The sequence below is a fragment of the Sorex araneus genome, chromosome 3 (genome assembly GCF_027595985.1).
Source record: "Sorex araneus isolate mSorAra2 chromosome 3, mSorAra2.pri, whole genome shotgun sequence".
NCBI lineage: Eukaryota > Metazoa > Chordata > Mammalia > Eulipotyphla > Soricidae > Sorex > Sorex araneus.
The window spans coordinates 10108139-10124667 of record NC_073304.1 but is presented as its reverse complement, the minus strand read 5'-3'; the positions used below and the strand labels follow the sequence as shown (position 1 = coordinate 10124667).

Genomic DNA, 16529 nt, shown 5'->3' with positions numbered 1-16529 from the left:
AAGTTGATTTTGTCAGCCGATGAGTATTAAGAACTTTAATAACTTAGAATTTTGATTGACGTAATACAAGGGAGGTCTAAGTTAGATAGGGTTTGCCTGTGCTAGAGTCATCTTATTTCATAGAAGGTGGTTAATAAATATTTGTTGAGTGGATGAATAATTGGTTGCTTAGGAAAGCATGAAGATGAAAAAGAAAAGACATTTGAGGGCAGGGCCATAAGTAACACAGTCAAGTAAGGAAAAAGAGGGAAAAGATTCAACCAAAGAGAAAAATATAAATCAGAGAGAAGCCACTGAGAGGATAAGTAGGAAGCCAGAAGTCATCAGAGTCAATATTTCTGATAGATTTAGAAACAGATCAACACAACTACTCACCTCACTGAAATATACAGAGATGGAGTCAGAAGAGAATCTCACAATTCCCTTAATTAGGCACAGATGCTCCCAATTTCTCCCATTTTTGAACAAATCAGCACAATTCTTTTTCCCTTCCTCCCACCTCATTACTCTTCTAGACTTTATAGAGAAATCCTTTAATAGAGTTGGCTTGACTTACTGTCTTCAATTCTCTAATTATTCTTTATTGATCATTAACCTAATCCGAATTTTGTTGATGTGATTAAGAGGTTAATCATTACCTTAGCCTTATCTAGATCTTTGTCAAAAACCTTCCGAACAGTTTCGAGGCTACTTCCTTTCTGTAGTGCCCTGAGCTTGCAGAAGGGACACACCTTCTCCACCTTACTTCTGAGATCTATTCCAAGATCTTCTCTGAGAACACCAACTGGCTGGTCTTGATTCTTTCCATCTCTCTTACCACTAAATGCTGGGATGAGACGTTAGTCCATTTCCTTTCCAATTCATTTCTATTCATTTTCCAGAGCATCTCATCTGGTTTCATAACATGATCATACATTAAGCCTTTATTTAGTTTTAATTTTGTTTTGTTTTGGGGCCATACTCAGCTCTGCTCTGGGATTACTCCTGATTCTATCCTCAGAAATCATTCTTTGTGGTTCTGGGAGGGCCATATGTGGTGCTGTGACTTGAACCTGGGTTGGTCACATGCAAAGTGAGCACCTGACCGTGGTACTATCTCTTTGGTTCCAGCACTCAAATTTTTTTCTTTTGCAATATAACTGACATAAAACATTGTATTAGTTTTAGGTGTAAACATAATGATTAGCTATTTGTGGGTATTGGGACTCTGAGCCAGGCTGTTTTCACTCAGAGTGCCCCAGAGGGGGGCGGGTGAGAACCCTCCCCACTCCAAGGGACCCAGCCCCGGCAGCTGACCTCCACCACTCAACCGCCACCATGCTCCAGGCCACTTTTGGACACATTATAAGACACTTCCTGCCCATTTTCCATAATCCCCACACCATATTTGGTGGAATTCAGACAGTAAGCAATAAATCATGCATATATATATATATATATATATATATCAGAGCCTGGCAAACTACCCGTGGCATGTTTGATTGCCCAAAACAGTAATGATAGGTCTCATTCCCCTGACCCTGAAAGAGCCTCCAATCGTTGAGAAAGATGAGTAAGGAGAGGCTGCTAAAATCTCAGGGCTGGGAGGAATAGAGACGTTACTGGTGCCTGCTCAAGTAAATTGATGAACAACGGGATGACAGTGATACAGTGATTTGTGAGTACTGTGATGACCACAATCACTTTAGTCAATGTTCATGTTAAATGTTATTTTCTTGTGATGAGAACTGTTGAGATTTCTTAGCACTTTGAGATATATTAATGCTGATTTATTGCAGAGTAAATAATGAATGGCAGAGTAGGTGGCAGTACTGTTTACTATAGGCACCATGCTTCGCATCACTGTCCGTAACATTGGTTTGCTAGAATCAAGTGCAGCTGTGTGGATCACCACCACCTATTATCCTAACTCTCAATACCCTTCTCTGGCAACCACCATTTGACCCTGCAACTCTTTATTTTCTTTGCTGTTTATTTTTCACGTTTCACATATTTGTTTTTCATGTTTCTCATATGAGTGAGGTCATAGGGTATTTGTCTTTCTTAGTCTGTATTATTTCACTTAGCATAACACCCTTAAATTCTATCCAAGTTACTGCACATGATAAGACTTGCTTCCCTTTATTTTTGGGGGATGGTGCTTACTTACTTCTGGCTCTGTGCTCAAGGATCACTCCTGATAGGCTCAGGGACCTATGTGGGGTGCCAGGGCCAAACCTGGATTGGCCATGTGCAGAGTAAGAGGCCTACCCACTGTGTATCACTCTGGTTCCAGAATTGTTTTTTAAAAAATAGCTAAATAATGTTCAAAGTAGGAGGCGATCAATCTTAGAGGGAAATTTTTCTTTTTACAGATTTATAGAAGGTCTTAATGGCCCCTGGGTAAAATACAACAATTGTCACACTCTTTCCTTTACGAATTCCTTTTTTATAGCGTTTTCAGCAGTTTTTCATAACAAACAACGCAAAAGATATTATTTCAGTTCTGCTTTGGGGCAGGCACTGGGGTTTGGGATGGAACCATCTGAAATATGGTAGTGGGAAGGTGTAATGGTGGTGGGACTGGTGTTTGAATATTAAATATAATCAAATATTGTGAACTACTTTATTAAATAAAAAATTTGGCATTTACATTTTCTCTGTTTAAATACACAGATACAAAGTTGCTGAATCATTTAGTAATTCTATTTTCAATATTTTTGAGAAATCAACACCATTTCTTACAGTGGACTTGTTACCGAAAAAATAGGGGGAGGGTTAAGATAATCAACACCTCTAGCCAGTAATTTATTTACATTTGGTAGTTGTACAAAGCGTTATTTTGCACAGGGAACATGACCCAACTCATCAGTTCCACAAATCCTCATTTAAATAAAGGGCAGTTAGTCAGAGATCAAGGAGGGAATGCATAACCCAGGAAAGTAGAGGTCTTAAGGCTTTGGGGCTTCTTCACTGTATTTCAGAAGTGAGTGGAGGAGAAAGTGTTTCTAGAAAGAGTGGGGGCTGCCACCACTGCTACTGCTCCTCGGAAATTATTCCTGCACAGGGGACCATATTCAATTCAATAAAGTTATTGCTTAAAAAAAACTTATCAGGACACACACAGGAATCTCGGACCCGAGCAACTTGCAGCAAAGATGGCCCGGGACTTTGCAATAGGCCTTCTCTGCTGGACCACTCCAGACGGGGGTAGGTGCCGTCCCACCGCCTGCCGTCTAAGAGCTCCAGTGGTCGCCATTTTCTAGAGGCCAGCAAGAGGCACCAGCTCCCATGTGGCCACGATCCAGAGACACACACAGGAATCTCGGACACGAGCAACCACCGCAGCAATTTTTTTAGACCCTAATTATTAAAATCTTAGAATTCCTAAAGCACACAGCCACAAAAGCGGCCACGCAACATTATATTATATCCACAACAAGCAATACAAAACACGTTGTCTAGCAATTGTATTTTCAGCAGATCTGAGGGGAGGTAGGACTGGTCTCAAAATATCGAAGGTAAATAAAGTAGAGAAAGAATATCTTGCAAATTGTCTGCCATACAAGCAGGGGGAGGTATGAAATGGGGGTGGGGGAATACTGGGGATTTTGGTGGTGGAAAATGTGCCCTGGTGAAGGGACGGGTGTTGGATGACCGTATGATCGAAGTTCAAACATGAAATTTTTGTTACTGTATCTCACGGTGAATAAAAAATAAAAATTAAAAAAAAAACTTATTAGAGGTAAAGAATTTCTCCAGGAATATAAATCTGTATCTTTCTTATGCAAATTATTAGTGGGCTTATTTTGAAATATACAGTTATATAAATGTACATTAACAATCTTCCAAAAGGATACTACTAATTTTTCTAGCTACTAGAGATGTATTATAATGTTACACTTACCGTATGATTTAAGAGTAAGCAGATAGTATAAACCATCAGTTGGATTGATCCTAAGGGAACTACGTAAACAAGAACTCTCCTGTGTTCTCTCTACTCCAAAAGGTCTTATAATTTCTGCAATAACTGAAGATAAAAATCCTGGAATATTGTTGTGAAAAAGTATCTTTTTTATATGAGCTCTTCCAGTTTTGCTAAAAACCAAACCAATAAAACATTAAGCAATTTGGTAAAATAGTGATAACACAGCAACTTTGTGAGCATATAATTTATAAATACAGCATCTAACAAATAAGCATCTAATTAACATTTATTCATCCCAGTTTTTAATGAACAAAATGTCAATTACAGCAATGGGATAGAATTTTTTACTTAACATATTTACAACAGAGGATTCAAAGTGACAAGAATTGATCAGGAGCCCAGCTCCACAACTAACTTTTTTTCTTTTTCTTTTTTTAGCCATTTCATTTTGAAGATGGACACATCCTCCCTCTTCAGATCATGGCAAGTTTACTCTATCTCACAAGCATAGCACTGAAATATATCAATAGATAATTTACAACTAATCTTTTTTTCCTGTTTCCAATTTAATTACTCACTTTAGGTCAACAGAATTCTTTATTCAAAGACTTTTTTAAAATTAATTTATTTTTTAATTAGTCAATCACCGTGAGGGTACAGTTACAGATTTGTACATTTTTGTGCTTGTGTTTCCCTCATACAATGTTCGAGAACCCATCCCTTCAGCAGTGCCCATTCTCCACCACCAATAAACCCAGCATTCCTCCCACCCCCCCAATCCCATCTCCCCCCACCCCACCCTGCCTCTGGGGCAGGGTATTCCATTTTGTTCTCTCTCTCCAATTGGGTGTTGTGGTTTGCAATAAGGGTGTTTAGTGGCCATTGTGTTCAGTCTCTAGTCTACTTTCAGCACGCATCACCCTTCCCCCGCATGGTCTCCAACCACAGTTTACTTGGTGTTCCCTTCTCTATCTGAGCTGCCTTTTCCCCAGAATGTGAGGCCAGCTTCCAAGCCATGGAGTCAACCTCCTGGTACTTATTTCTACTATTCTTGGGTGTTAGTCTCCTACTCTGTTGTTTTATATTCCACAGATGAGTGCAATCTTTCTATGTCTGTCCCTCTCTTTCTGACTCATTTCACTTAGTATGATACTTTCCATGTTGATCCACTTATGTGCAAAATTCATGACTTCATTTTTTCTAACAGCTGCATAGTATTCCATTGTATAGATGTACCAAAGCTTCTTTAACCAGTCATCCATTCTAGGGCACTCGGATTTTTTCCAGATTCTGGCTATTGTAAACAGTGCTGCGATGGACATATAAGTGCAGATGTCGTTTTGACTATACTTTTTTGCTTCTCTGGGATATATTCCCAGCAGTGGTATTGCTGGGTCAAATGGGAGCTCAATTTCTAATTTATTGAGAAGCGTCCATATTGTTTTCCGAAAGGGCTGAACCAGTCGGCATTCCCACCAGCAGTGTAGAAGGGTCCCTTTCTCCCCACATCCTCTCCCACAGCGGTTGCTTTTGTTCTTTTGGATGTGTGCCAGTCTCTGTGGTGTGAGATGGTATCTCATGGTTGTTTTGATCTGCATCTCCCTGATGATTAGTGATGTAGAGCACTTTTTCATGTGCCTTTTGGCCATTCATATCTCTTCCTTGGGAAAGTTTCTGTTCATTTCTTCGCCCCATTTTTTAATGGGGTTGGATGTTTTCTTCTTGTAGAGTTCAACCAGGGCCTTATATACCCTTGATATCAACCCTTTATCGGATGGGTATTGGGTGAATATCCTTTACCATTCTGTAGATTGTCTTTGTATTCTGGTCACTGTATCTTTTGCGGTGCAGAAGCTTTTTAGTTTAATGTAGTCCCATTTGTTTATCTCTGTTTCCATTTGGTTGGTCAGTTGCATGTCATCTTTGAAGATACCTTTATCTCCAATATCGTGGAGGGTTTTGCCGACCTTGTCCTCAATGTACCTTATGGTTTGTGGTCTGATGTTGAGGTCTTTAATCCATTTTGATCTGACTTTTGTGCATGGTGTCAGATCGAGGTCTAAGCCCATTCTTTTGCATGTGGTTGTCCAGTTGTGCCAGCACCATTTGTTAGAGAGGCTTTCCTTGCTCCACTTCACATTTCTTGCTCCCTTATCAAATATTAGAGGATCATACCTTTGGAGTTGATTTCACAACTAATCTTGAAAAGAACGCTAAGCTGACAAAAATATCCCAGGTAGACTGGTCTTGGATGAGAACTCTGACACCTTCGCAGAATGGGGGCAAATCCCCTCCCTCCCCTGACATCCGCAGGACCGGCAAGCCCTACCCAGACCTGATGTTTTCTAGTATAGAAACAGTCAAACTCCACAACTAAAACTTATCAAGCCTGCATGACGAAAGTAGTTAATGGACCAAACATGATGATCTCTCAGTGTCTGTGTTGCAAGCTATAATGCCCAAAAGTAGAGAGAGAGTATGGGGAATATTGTCTGCCATAGAGACAGGGGGGAGGGTGGGAAAGGGGGTTATACCCGGGATATCGGTGGTGGGGAATGTGCACTGGTAAAGGGATGGGTGTTTGATCATTGTAAGATTGTAACCCAAACATGAAAGCTTGTGACTATCTCACGGTGATTCAATAAAATTTAAAAAAAGAAAAAGAAACTTATCAGGCCGCCAAGCCACCAATTATTCCAGCTCTGAAACTACTGGCTACAGATGCAGCTGCACAACACCTCCAACCTTCACAGTACTGTCAGCTCAGTCAGCACCCAGCAAATTTGATGGTAAAGATGCATAGAAGACCACCAAGCTCAGTGAGCCAAAACAATAACCCAGAAGACACAACTAACATCAACCAGCTCAGTAAATCCTCAGACAATAACTTGAGGAATGCTACTGTGAGATGCAAGAATGATCACAAAAATTTACTGATCTATTTTTTCATAACTCCTTGTAATAGCAAGATAAAGTAAAATATTTTGTACCTGCTAAGGGGAGAGACTTGTGAATGGATGGGAAATGCCAGTGAGTGGAACCAAAATAAGGAGCAGTGCAGCCAAATGTGTTGATACCACCATTAATGTGTGTGACCTCAGAGAGCCAGCCCTGTCCAACCTCAGAGTCTCATCACCTGTGTGACCTCAGAGAGCCAGCATGCCTGTGCCACCTCATACATCTAAGCAACAACCCCTCTGACAAAGGGAATTATTAATATAAAGGTAATTTTTTTAGTATATGTCGTAGCAAAGGGCTGGAGCAATAGCACAGCGGTTGGGCGTTCGCCTTTCACGCGGCTGACCCAAGTTTGATTCCTCCGCCCCTCTCGGAGAGCCCGGCAAGCTATCGAGAGTATCCAGCCCTCGCAGCAGAGTCTGGCAAGCTACCCGTGGCATATTGGATATGCCAAAAACAGTAACAATTAGTCTCTCAATGAGAGACGTTACTGGTGCCCGCTCGAACAAATCGATGAGCAACGGGATGACAGTGATGACAGTGATGATGTTGTAGCAAGCAATAAAAAGTAAACAATTTTGTGCCTGCTAAGGGGGCAGGCTTGGGGATGGTGGGAGACTGGGGACAGTGGTGGAAAAGTCACACTGATGGTGGGACTGCTGTTGGAACATGGAATGCCCGAAACAGCTGTCTTATGAACAATTTTGTAAATCAGGCTGTTTAAATAAAGTAAAAAAAAAGTGTAACTGACCAGGCTATATGCTCACTTACTACTAATGGCATTGCTAATTAGCAAAAGCACCCTAGAAAGCAATTTGACATTATGCATTAAGAGCTCTAACATTTTCTTCCTATTCTGGCGATAAGTTAAAGATCGCCAGAATAGGAAACAATTTGAGATAGTATATGGAAGAAAAGTTTTCCCATAGAGATGCTTGTCATAATACTATGACAAATATTAGAAATAGAAAGTGCCGACAGTCGGGATATTAAAGGAAGGGGTCACAAGTGAGCTACTTGAACAACTAATAAACCGGACACACAAAAGCAGCATGGGGTGGGGCTGGAGCAATAGCACAGCGGGGAGGGCGTTTGCCTTGCACGCGGCCAACCTGGGTTCGATCCCCAGCATCCCATATGGTCCCCTGAGCACTGCCAGGAGTAACTCCTGAGTGCAAAGCCAGGAGTAACCCCTGTGCATTGGCCGGGTGTGACCCAAAAACAAACAAACAAAAAACCAAAAAACCAAAAAAACAAAAAAAAAACCAAAAGCAACATGGGGAAAAAGGTTAAATGCATAATGAAAAGAACCAATGGGATTCCACCACAGCAGCCATGTCCACTCACCTCCTGGCCCAGCTTCAGAGACTCAGGATGCAATCTTAAGAGATACCAACTAGCCGCAAACATTTCTCAGACACACTGCTCCGGGCCGAACACTCGGGGATGACCTCGGGAGGCGGGCGGGCTGCGTCCCCGCTCTGCCCAAGCCCCCGTAGCTGCATTCACACCCCACAGCTGCTGCCACGTTACGGCCCGACGGCACCGCCTCATGCGTGATCTGCCCAGAGATGCAGATCTCTGTCCAAACTGTTGGACATTTCAGGTGACAGTCTTTTGGGTTGAGAACTCTGGGCCTTCTTGGAGTCCGGATGGGTGACCTCTCCCCACAGCTCCCCAGACTTCCAGAAGCCCTGACAGCCACACCCACATTCCACAAGAATGAGGGAATGAAGAATGAAGTCCACACTGAAGATTTTTTGCGGTGTGTGTGTGTGTGTGTGTGTGTGTGTGTGTGTGTTGGGGGAGGGGTTGGGTCCACATTGACAGTGCTCTGGGGCTACTCCTGGTTCTGTGCTCAGAAAACCCATTGGTTCCAGAGAGAGTTGAAATTGGGTTGGCAGCATCTAAGGCTTGCCTTCACCCCTGCACTATCTCACCAGCCCCCACTGATGATGTTTAACAACGTGCTTCTTCTTCTTTTTTTTTTTTTCTTTTTGGGTTACACCCAGCGATGCACAGGGGTTTCTCTTGGCTCTGTGCTTAGGAATCACTCCTGGCAGTGCTCAGGGGACCAGATGGGATGCTGGGAATCAAACCCGGGTCTGCCGCGTGCAAGGCAAATGCCCTACTCACTGTGCTATTGCTCGAGCCCCAACAACGTGCTTCTCTCCCAACTACCTCGACTTTGCTTCCGTCATGACACTGGGCTCCTATGCCTACAGGACTCAAGTCCCACTGACTCCATTATACCCTTGCCTGCCTCTTTGCCCCTCCCCCTGATGTGAACCCCGGCACTCTGTTCCCAAGCTTTAGGATAAAGTCTGATCTTTGGAACATGCTGTTCTGATTTTCAAGTGTTCTCCACCCTCAAAGAATTGTCTTATATTTTAAAAAGATCTAGGACATTAGAAGCTAATAATTAAAAAAGGTGGAACTTTAAAAAAGGTGAGTTTAGAGAGATAGTACAGTGGGGAAGTCTCTCGCCTTGCATGCGGCTGACCCGGGTTCAATACCTACCATCTTATATGGTCCCCCCAAGCCCTAACAGAATTGATTCCTGAGTGCAAAGTCAGGAGTAACTCCTGAGTATCAACAGGTGTGGCCCCAAAATGGAAAAAAAAATTAACAAAAAGATTAACGTGGACATTAAAAAGAAGACAGAAACTCCTATAGCTGGATAAATTCTTGGGGCGGAAAAGGCTTAATGCTGTGCACGCACGTTCAAAAATTTTTAATTCACAACAACCATATGTGGACATTAAACACAAAAGACAGAAAGTTCTACAATCTTTGCAAACAACACCTCTGCCAGCACTTGCATATCTCTGGTGCCGGACTTCGGCAAGCCCACAGAGAGCTCTTCGATGGTGCGTGGAACTGTTGGTTGTAAGTCAAGATATATGTTGAGTGTTGGAGGAATAGTATAGAGTTAAGGGGCTTGCCTTGCCTGTCCGTCAGGAGCAAGGCTGCATGGCTGAGTGTGACCCTCAAGCCAAACCCAAACAAGAAACCATATGTGTTGTATGGGGCCAGGGATGTGAGTCAGTGGTAGAGTATGTCTTCTTGGCTGTAAGGCTCTGAGTTTTATACCTGGTACCCCCTCACCGATCCCCCAAAAGAGAGCTATGCATCGACAGCTCATACATGTCTGATATAGAGTTAGTTCAGCAGGGTATCATAGCTGGGACAGGAGCAGATTCTGACAACCTGCAGTGGTTCCTTCTCTAGCTAGAGGCAGGGCCGGAAGTACACAGAGAAGAGCCTGGCAAGCTCCCACTGGCATATTCCATATGCCAAATACAGTAACAATAACAGGTCTCATTCCCCTGACCCTGAAAGAGCCTCCAACCACTGGGAAAAAACGAGTCAGGAGAGTACTAAAATCTCAGGGCTGGGGACGAATGGGAACTTCTCTGCCAACTTGGCCCTGTGGCAGGCCTCTGCTTCACCTGCCATGCTTGCAGGCCACGTGGGCATGGCCACGGGCAGGAGCATGGTGGGTAAGCAGCAGGCTGCAGTGGTGGAGCTGTGGCTGAGGGTCCGGGGTTAGGGGCTGGGTGTTTCTCAGAGGCAGGAGGGGATCAGGCCAGCTATCTGGGCACTCAGCTACTTGGTCTTGGGACACACCCCCTGCAGAGAACTGGAGCTGCCTGACCTCAAAATTGACCCTGAGTAAGGCTCAGCATCTTGACCCGAGCAACCCAGGCACAAGTTCAGGTAGGCAGCAGGAGAATCAGCAGGTACCTGTAGGTGATAACTTTGCCTTGGTGGATGCTCGAGAACTTCTTCTTGGGTATGCTTATCTGGGGCTCGTTCAGGGGCACGTAGGCAAAGAAGATGATCTCGTGGAAGGTCAGGAGCTGTGGAGCGAGGGCGGTGGTGAAGCCCAGATCGGGACTCTGGCAAAAGGAAGAGGAAAAGTGCATGTTGAAACTGTCAGAGACGGCCAATGCGGAGAGCAGCTCCGTTTTCTGTGGCTCATGTCAGACCAGCCTGACTGTTCATCCCGGGGGGCGGGGGGGGGGTGTTAGCATGTGCTCTCTGTGGCACAGTGGGAAGAATGAAGACTTGAATGTGTCTTCTGGGGTGTGTGTGTGTATGTGTGTGTGTGTGTGTGTGTGTGTGTGTCTGTGTCTGTGTGCCCATGCATCTGTTGGAACCCAATTCAGGGCACACTTCTTATTTGGAGGGTTTTTTTTTTGTGTGTGTGTGGCTACAGCCAGTGATGCTCTGAGGTTGCTCCTGGCTCTGCACTCAGGGATCACTCCTGGCAGGAAAACAAGAGTCAGGTGTGCAAGAGATGTCCGAAGGAAAAGCCCGGTGAAATCGTGACCCTCTGAATCGGCGCTCCTCCGCCTTCCTCCACCTGCCCTGAGCAGGACCCAAGGACTTCTAATGGGCCCAGTTCTAATGCAGCTAGGAGACAGCGGTTTTCAACCCTTCTATACCTGGCGCATGGACCAGCGGTCACGAAACACTGCTCGAAGTTGTTTGCTCTCTGCTCCCGATAAAATGCTGCCTGCTTGCCCTCACCTTGGCTGCTGAGCACAAGAGCCCGGGAAAACATCACTGTATCACTGTCATCCCGTTGTTCATCAATTTGCTCGAGTGGGCACCAGTAACGTCTCCATTCATCCCCAGCCCTGAGATTTTAGTACTCTCCTGACTCGTTTTTCCCAGTGGTTGGAGGCTCTTTCAGGGTCAGGGGAATGAGACCTGCTATTGTTACTGTATTTGGTATATTGAATATGCCACAGGGAGCTTGCCAGGCTCTTCTCTGCGGGTGGGATACTTTCAGTAGCTTGCCGGGCTCCCTGAGAGGCAGATATATATATACATATATATATACACATATATACATATATATACATATATATACATATATATATATCATGATGATATGTCCAGGAATAGGTTCACTCATGCATGAGGCTCGGCCCGAGCATGTGGAAAGCGGCCTGGAGCGTGGTGGCGGTTGGGTAGTGGAGGTTGGCTGCTGGGGCTGGGTCTCTTGGGGCGGGGAGGGCTCTCACCTGCCCCCCTCTGGGGCGCCCCCTGGTGCGGGGCTCGGTGGCATGGCTATGGGGGCCTCATTTTATGCTCCCTTCTGGGAGAAGCAGCCGTGAGTTCTGGAGGGTGGCCCATGAGGAGATTGTCTGGCGCCGGCAGGAGGTGGCTCATGGGTGTGACCCCTGGGTCACCAGAGGTTGGGGGAAGCAGCCAGAGGATCACAGACACACAGACACAGACACACAGAGACACACATGTGGAAAACATGCCAATGTTAATGTTAGGACTCTGGGAATGGCAAGGCAGCCCCTCCTGAGCATCCTGCCTGTGACTGGAGCTGGGGAGTGGTGTGTGTGTGTCTGTGTGTGTCTGTGTGTGTGTGTCTCTGTGTCTTTGTGTGTGGTGTGTGGGTCTCTGTGTGTGTCTGTGTGTTTGTGTGTGTCTATGTGTCTCTGTGTGTGTCTGTGTGTCCCTATGTGTATCTGTGTGTGTATCTGTGTGTGTGTCTGTGTTTGTGTGTGTCTGTGTGTGTCTGTGTATGTCTATGTGTCTCTGTGTGTATGTGTGTGTCTGTGTGTGTCTGTCTCTGTGTGTCTGTGTCTGTGTGTCTGTGTGTCTCTGTGTGTGTATGTGTGTATGTGGAGGGGACACGGGCAGCCTGCAGAAACACTGGTGCCAGCAATGGTGTGGGAAGGCAGGCAGGTCACCAGGTGTCCCCATGTCTGTCTGACAAGGGAAATGGGTGTGTGTGTACAGGGCTCCTGCCCAGGCCTGCACAAAAGACCCGGAGAAAGGTCTGTGCTTGCTCTCCTCCAGCAGAGAGCCTGCTGCTGCTTTTGGTGGAGGCAGGGAGCTGGGGGAGGAATGCTGAGTTAAGAGTGCCTTGAACTCGGGACCAGAGCGATGGTACACTGGGTAGGGTGTTTCCTTGCATGCGGCCACCCCGGGCTGAATCTCCAGCATCCCTTATGGTCCCCCAAGCATCACCAGGAGTAATTCCTGAGTGCAGAGCCAGGAGGAACGCCTGAGCATCACTGGGTGTGACCCAAAAAGCCAAAAAAAGAAAAAAAGAAAAAAGAGTGCCTTGGACAAATTCTGAGTACAAAAACCCCTTTTGGCTTCTGACTCGAATCATTTATTTTTTAATTAAATCACTGTGAGATACAAGGCGTTCATGACTGGGTTTCAGTCATGCAATGTTCCAACACCCATCCTTCCACCAGTGTACCTTTCCCACCGCCAATGTCCCCCCTCTCTCTGTCGCTCTCCCACCCCTTCACACCCCCAGCCTGCCTCTGTGGCAGGCACTTCCACTTGAATCATCTTCTTTTGCTTTTCGGGCCACACCCAGTGATGCGCAGGGGTTCCTCCTGGCTCTGCACTCAGGAATTACTCCTGGCAGAGCTGGGGGGGAGGGGGTGGGGCTATATGAGATGCTGGGGATTGAACCCAGAGTGGCCACATGCAAGGCAAACGCCCGACCTGCTGTGCTATTGCTCCAGCCCCAGACTCGAGTCGTTGAGAAGTTCACTTACGAAAGGGGGCCAGGGCAGCGCTGCGGAGGGTAAGGGGGCTTGCTTTGCGCAAGGCTGACTCAGGTTCCATCCGGGTTCAGTCCCTGGCCTTGCACAGGGTCCTCTGAACTCTTCTAGGAGTCACCCAAATGCAGACCCAGGAGTGACCCTTGAGGAGAGCTGGGTGTGGTTGTGACCCCAACACCCTCCCACCCATCCGCACCCCCCCAGAAGAAAAGAACAACCAACCAAAAAACTAAAGCTGAGATTTCCCTCTCCAATGTAGGAAACTCCTGAAACACTGAGTCCCCTAGCGATTTGGTTGCTCTATCCTGCAGCTCAGGCCCCCGAATCTATGCCAGCATCCTACGGTCCATGGACCTGGCCGCCCCAGAGCACACCTCACACCAGGTGAACAGAAGCACAGCCCTGCACAGTCAGCCTAGAGAGCAGAGCAGAACATCAGGATCCAGCCTCAGTTCCCTTCCCTCCAGGCCGAGGGCTCTGCACGAAGCCCTACCTAGAAAAACGGACCCGAGTCTTTGCTGGTGTATTGGGGGGAATCGTTGCTTTGCTTATGTTTGGACTACACTTGGCTGTGCTCGGGGATCACTCATGGTGGGGATCAGGGGACCCTATGGGGTGCCAGGGATTGAATCTGGGTCAGCCAAAGGCAAAGCAAGCGCCTGACCCTGTGCTATCTCCCCGGCCCCAGCACTTTGATCTCTGTCCTAAGGAAAATACCTTCCCATCCCCACATTACTCTGTGTCTACGAGGTCAAACCAGGTGAAATGCTTCAGTACTGACCTTCTTAAAAACATCATCAACGGTGGAGCTAATGGCATCGATCAGGTTCGGAGTCAACTTATGCAAGAACCCCAGGTGGTCGTAATAGAATGCAAAAATTGCATCACGAACAACTCCAAATTTCTCATATGTGTTTAACCCTATTCGAGAAAAGACAAGAATTTTGTGGATTGAGACCAGCCCACGGCAACATCCACCTCTGTACCTTGCACACCTCCTCCCTAGAGACTCAGATGGAGCGTGGCTCAAACACCTCCTTTTTTACACCTCCTTTTTTAATTTTAATTTTTTGGCTTTTGGGGGACACACCTGGCTCTGCACTCAGGAATGATTCCTGGCAGTGCTCTGGGAGCTGTGTGGGATGCTGGGGATTGAACCTGAGGGCCAGCGACGTGCAAGGCATGTGCCCTACCTGCTGTACCATTGCTCCGCATGGCTTAAGACTTCTCACTCAGTGACTGTATGACAGTTGTGAGCCCCATCCCCGGCACCTTTGCTTGGCTCTCCATTTCCCTTACCCGGACCATTTGGTTGGAGAAGTGAACTGGAGGGATGTTTAATGAAGCACTCTGAGGGGGGAAGAGTTAGCAGCCGGACCCCTATCTTGCCCTCTAGAACTACTGTGTGTGTGGGGGGGGGGAGTTGGGGGGAGTGTCCCAGAATTCAGTTCTGAGGCCTCCCTTCCATTCTCTCTCTCTCTGTCTCTCTCATCCAGCCTTAGTCTTTCATCTCTCTCCTCCCCTCTCTCTTCCTCTCTTCTTGCTCCTCCAAAGTGATGCTAAGGTGGTCCAGGAGCCCCACTGGCTACTCCAGGCTAACCAGGCGGGTTGGACCAGCTCATGGAAGGGCTCAAGGATGAGGAGCTGCTCGCTCAGGCCCTGCGGTGCTGGGAAAGACACCTGGGTGATGACACCACAGTGATGCTGGGAATGACCAGGACTGTCCCCCTCCCTCCCCCATGTGATGTTCCCCTGACCATGTGTGCTGAGAATCAAACCCGGGAACATGCCGAGCACTCGACTATCTCAGTGCTCGGGGATTTGAAGTCCCTCTGGATGGCCAAGTGCAAACATGGCTCATTCTCTCCCCAGAACTCCAGCCTTCCCCACTGATGGACCACCCAGGAGACCCGGAGGCAGCCAGCCAGCATCTCCAGCTCCACTCAGCCCCTCTCCTCATCGTCCAGGACCCCTGCACGATGCACCTGTGCCCCTGACTCTGATGTCCTTCTGCGTCCCTCAGGAAAAGAGACCCTTGCCCACGCTTCAGACGGGCTCGCCCCAGAGAGCAGGAGCTGCGGGGGGTGGGGGGGCAGCTGTAGTGTAAGCATGGAGGGCCTTTGGGTGTCTATGAGGCGGTCCGAGTCCCGCTCTTGAGTCATGATAACCTGGGAACGTCCTCCAAACAGGCTCATGTCCTCGAGGGGGGCCAGACCCTGCTCTGCAAAATAACATGCTTGGAAATTTCTGCTTCTGTGCTCTCCTGCCAGCTGCCTGCCAGGGCCCCAACCCCCCGTCAGGTGTGCTAGAAGATCAAGCTCCTGCCTTTATTCCAGGCCAGGCTTGGGAGCATGCGCTCATCGAGTCTGCTGCTATAATTCAGTATAATTCAGTGTTTCCCATTTCTTAAGACGCGCTGCTTGGGTAGTCGCTGACTTTTGGGGGGGTTTCCCCAACAGTTTCACTCGTTTTAAGTTTTAAAAAAAATTATAAAGTAGTTCACAATATTTGGTTACAATTAATATTCAAACACCAATCCCACCACCATGACATCTTCCCACCACCATGTTTCGTATGTTTCCATCTCAAAACCCAACTTCTGCCCCAAAGCAGAACTGAAATAATTGATTTTGTATTGTTTGTTATGAAAAACCGCTGAAAATGCTACAAAAATGTTTCCTTAGAGGAAAGAGTGTGAAGTGAAGAGTGTTGTAATTCACTGAGGGGCCATTGAGCCCTTCCATAAGAGATCACTAACATATTGTTACAGGTTGAGCCTTGTGGTGTGTGTATATATATATATATATATATATATATATGTATATATATATATATATATCTGTATCACTGTCATCCCATTGATTGTTGATTTGCTCGAGCTGGCCTAGTAACATCTACATTCGTCCTAGCCCTGAGATTTTAGCAGCCTCTCTTTACTCATCCTTCCCAACAGTGCCGCATTAGAGGCTCTTTCAGGGTCAGGGGAATGAGACCCATCATTGTTACTGTATTTGGCATATGAATACACCACAGGGAGCTTGTCAGGCAAAAAAATTCAGTTTAGGAGTTTAAATTCTCTCTCTCTCTCTCTCTCTTTTTTTTTTTTTTGC

The 16529-nt window shown here is 46.4% G+C and overlaps 1 protein-coding gene and 1 pseudogene across 1 annotated transcript in view; both read right to left on the bottom strand.

The window, feature by feature from the left end:
* CATSPERB (cation channel sperm associated auxiliary subunit beta) overlaps positions 1 to 16529 on the bottom strand; it is a 123171-nt gene that overhangs the window by 43815 nt on the left and 62827 nt on the right. The window contains 3 exon segments of the mRNA XM_055130310.1: positions 3887 to 4077; positions 10613 to 10830; positions 14237 to 14340. Of these exon segments, the coding sequence (XP_054986285.1) occupies positions 3887 to 4077; positions 10613 to 10830; positions 14237 to 14340 (513 nt within the window).
* On the bottom strand, positions 4332 to 4453 carry LOC129404027 (small nucleolar RNA SNORA29; annotated as a pseudogene).